Source organism: Triticum dicoccoides, chromosome 6A (genome assembly GCF_002162155.2).
Source record: "Triticum dicoccoides isolate Atlit2015 ecotype Zavitan chromosome 6A, WEW_v2.0, whole genome shotgun sequence".
NCBI lineage: Eukaryota > Viridiplantae > Streptophyta > Magnoliopsida > Poales > Poaceae > Triticum > Triticum dicoccoides.
The window spans coordinates 594,093,882-594,096,670 of NC_041390.1; the positions used below are offsets into that span (position 1 = coordinate 594,093,882).

At 47.8% G+C, this 2,789-nt stretch overlaps 1 protein-coding gene across 1 annotated transcript; it reads left to right on the forward strand.

The window, feature by feature from the left end:
• Nucleotides 1-1,389: 1,389 nt before the first annotated feature.
• Nucleotides 1,390-2,338, forward strand: LOC119318251 (dehydrin DHN3-like). Its single transcript, XM_037592772.1, has 2 exons — nt 1,390-1,672; nt 1,787-2,338. Exons 1-2 carry the CDS (start codon nt 1,475-1,477, stop codon nt 2,075-2,077), a joined length of 489 nt encoding a protein of 162 aa, XP_037448669.1. The 5' UTR covers nt 1,390-1,474; the 3' UTR covers nt 2,078-2,338.
• The last annotated feature ends 451 nt before the right edge of the window (nt 2,339-2,789 follow it).

Genomic DNA, 2,789 nt, shown 5'->3' on the forward strand with positions numbered 1-2,789 from the left:
GCTTGCAAAATTTCAATACTATCTTTCTTGACTGATTGTTTGTGGTCTGCCATGAGCCCACGACGTAGCCATCTGCATCTGCCTCGCCTTGAGGCCACAGCAGCACCCCTGCCCTTCTGCTCCTGCTGGCGACCGCAACCCTCTGGCGGCAGCAACACCGCTCTCGTGTGCTGGCCTTGCTGTCTCATCTCCTCTCTCTCTCATGTTTGGGTATGATGTTAGCGTTATGTGTGTGTGGATGGATATGATGCTACCATGGTGTGTGTAAAAATCTATTTTTGGTTTATTTCTCTTTGGAGTATTGCTGTTGGAGATGAGCTTAAGAGGCGAAAGAGTAAAGATCTGGTAAGCTGTTTGTATTGCTTCAGGAGAATCTTTTATCACTGTTTTTGGGACTGTATTTATGTCAAAGAGGCATGTAGGGAGCTGGAACAAATTTGTTACTTCTCATGGCCACTTTTTTGAACATGATTATTGAGCTTGACTATGCGGAGGTAGGAAAAAATATCAGCGTAATGGGTTTGAGAGATATCATGTTATCCCTTCTGTTCAGGAAATTAAGGAGATCTGTGCGAGTAATATTCGGGTGGAGTTCGTTTGATGCAGAGTAGCAAATATGTGTGCTCATCTTTTAGCTAGAGCTGGTGTAAATGTTGCTGAGTGCGAGCAGTAGACGGACTCTACTCCGTCAATGCTGGAGCATTCATATCCCAATGACGCGAGCTGACAACACCACGCTCGTGTTGATAACGGTTTCTCACTGCGGTTGCAATGCGATGCGTCAAACCAGGTGCATGGTGTAGCTTGTGAAGGGCGGCCCTCACATCCAGCTCAAGGAGAATAGATTTTTCAGTTTCAAACATTTCCTTTCAATGACATGTGTCTCGTGTGATGGTCCTTTTTTTTGCGAGGAACTTGGAATTGACAAGTGGGGGTTTTGAGCCGTACTTCTTGGATTGGTGGTGTGAGTTTTTTTCCATTGAATTAGAGGTGTGATTTTTTTCCTCCCGTTGCAACGCACGGGCATTTTTACTAGTAATAATGAAATATACATGGGTTTGGTCTATTTTGTTTAGTTTTCATTCCATGCCGACAATTCCAGCTTTCATTTTCCGGAGCAAACAAGAGGGACTTTTGCAAGCGGAGAGAACGTGTTTCAGGGACTGTATCCCCCGTGTGTCATCACTTCTACCTCGAGAACAAGCTGAGACGTGGCATCCCGGACGCGTCCAGTAGCTGCACACGTCCGGCCTCTCTTTATGGGCTAGTCACCAGTCACCGGCTCCCGCCGGCCAGCCCACTCATGCCTGCACACGTAGCGCCTCCGACGATCCTATCCCCTCGCCGCAAACGGCTTATAAATGGCGCCTCGTGCTGCACCTGCTTCCACAACCACGAGCTGCAGACTAACTGAGGAAGTGAGGAAGACAACATACCAGATTTCTGAGATAATCAAGATCAACACCTGTGCAAGATGGAGCACGGCCAGGCGACTAACCGCGTCGACGAGTACGGCAACCCGGTGGCCGGGCATGGCGTCGGCACCGGCATGGGGGCGCACTGCGGCGTGGGCACCGGCGCGGCCGCTGGTGGGCATTTCCAGCCCACGAGAGAGGAGCACAAGGCCGGAGGGATCCTGCAGCGGTCCGGCAGCTCTAGTAGCTCCAGCTCGGTGCGTATACGTATACTTCTTGCTTCTTGCTAGCACTAGTTGTAATTTGCATTTTTCCCGTTTACATTTAAATTAAACGAATCAATGGCTGAATTTTCTCGTTGGTCGTGATAGTCTGAGGATGATGGCATGGGCGGGAGGAGGAAGAAGGGCATCAAGGATAAGATAAAGGAGAAGCTTCCGGGTGGCCACGGCGACCAGCAGCAGACCGCTGGCACCTACGGGCAGCAGGGTCACACCGGAATGACCGGCACCGGGGCGCATGGTACAGCAGCCACTGGCGGCACCCACGGGCAGCAGGGACACACCGGAGTGACCGGCACGGGGACGCACGCCACCGACGGCACTGGCGAAAAGAAGGGCATCATGGACAAGATCAAGGAGAAGCTGCCCGGACAGCACTGAGCCCGGCCCGCGGCCGCTGCTTGTGAAAGTTTGAGGTGCCGGTCTGGCGACCGTACCTTTGCAGAATAATAAAGTGAGCTAGCTCACTCGTAATATCTGAGTTCTGAGTTTGGTGGACTTGAATTTGGGTTGCTTGTATGTACCCGGGACGTTTTGTACTCTGTACTTCGATGTGTGAATTTTCTTTTGGTTGTACCGTGTATGTATGTATGTATGGGAATATATATCATGGTATAATACAATATATTTTGCCCTTTTACATGAGCTTTCTGTGTTATTGCATTTTCCTAAATTTTGCCAGACATATTGTACATTGCATTGGAAAATGTTTTAAGAAAGTTTGGAGCATTCTAGGCAATTTTTGAAAAAATTGGAAGTATCGAAAAATAAGGCACACCAAAACTACACATACAAATCTTGAATTTACCAACTCAGAGGATGTCGCATGCGCTGTGGATCGTTAATGAACGGCACTGTCGGAGATCAAGAAAACAGAGTACATAGCGACCAAAGAAAAATCCCCACCGCCGAAAGTTTTCTTCTATGCTCGAGCTCACATGCACAACGATGAATAGTAAAATATACATAAATTTTTTAAAAAAATTCTGAGATTTTTTATACACACTGATAAATGTTTTACCTACATGCAAAATTTCATAATGGAATGATATTTTTGGAGCTCGGGGCAATAAAAACAAAATCAATGCTCCAA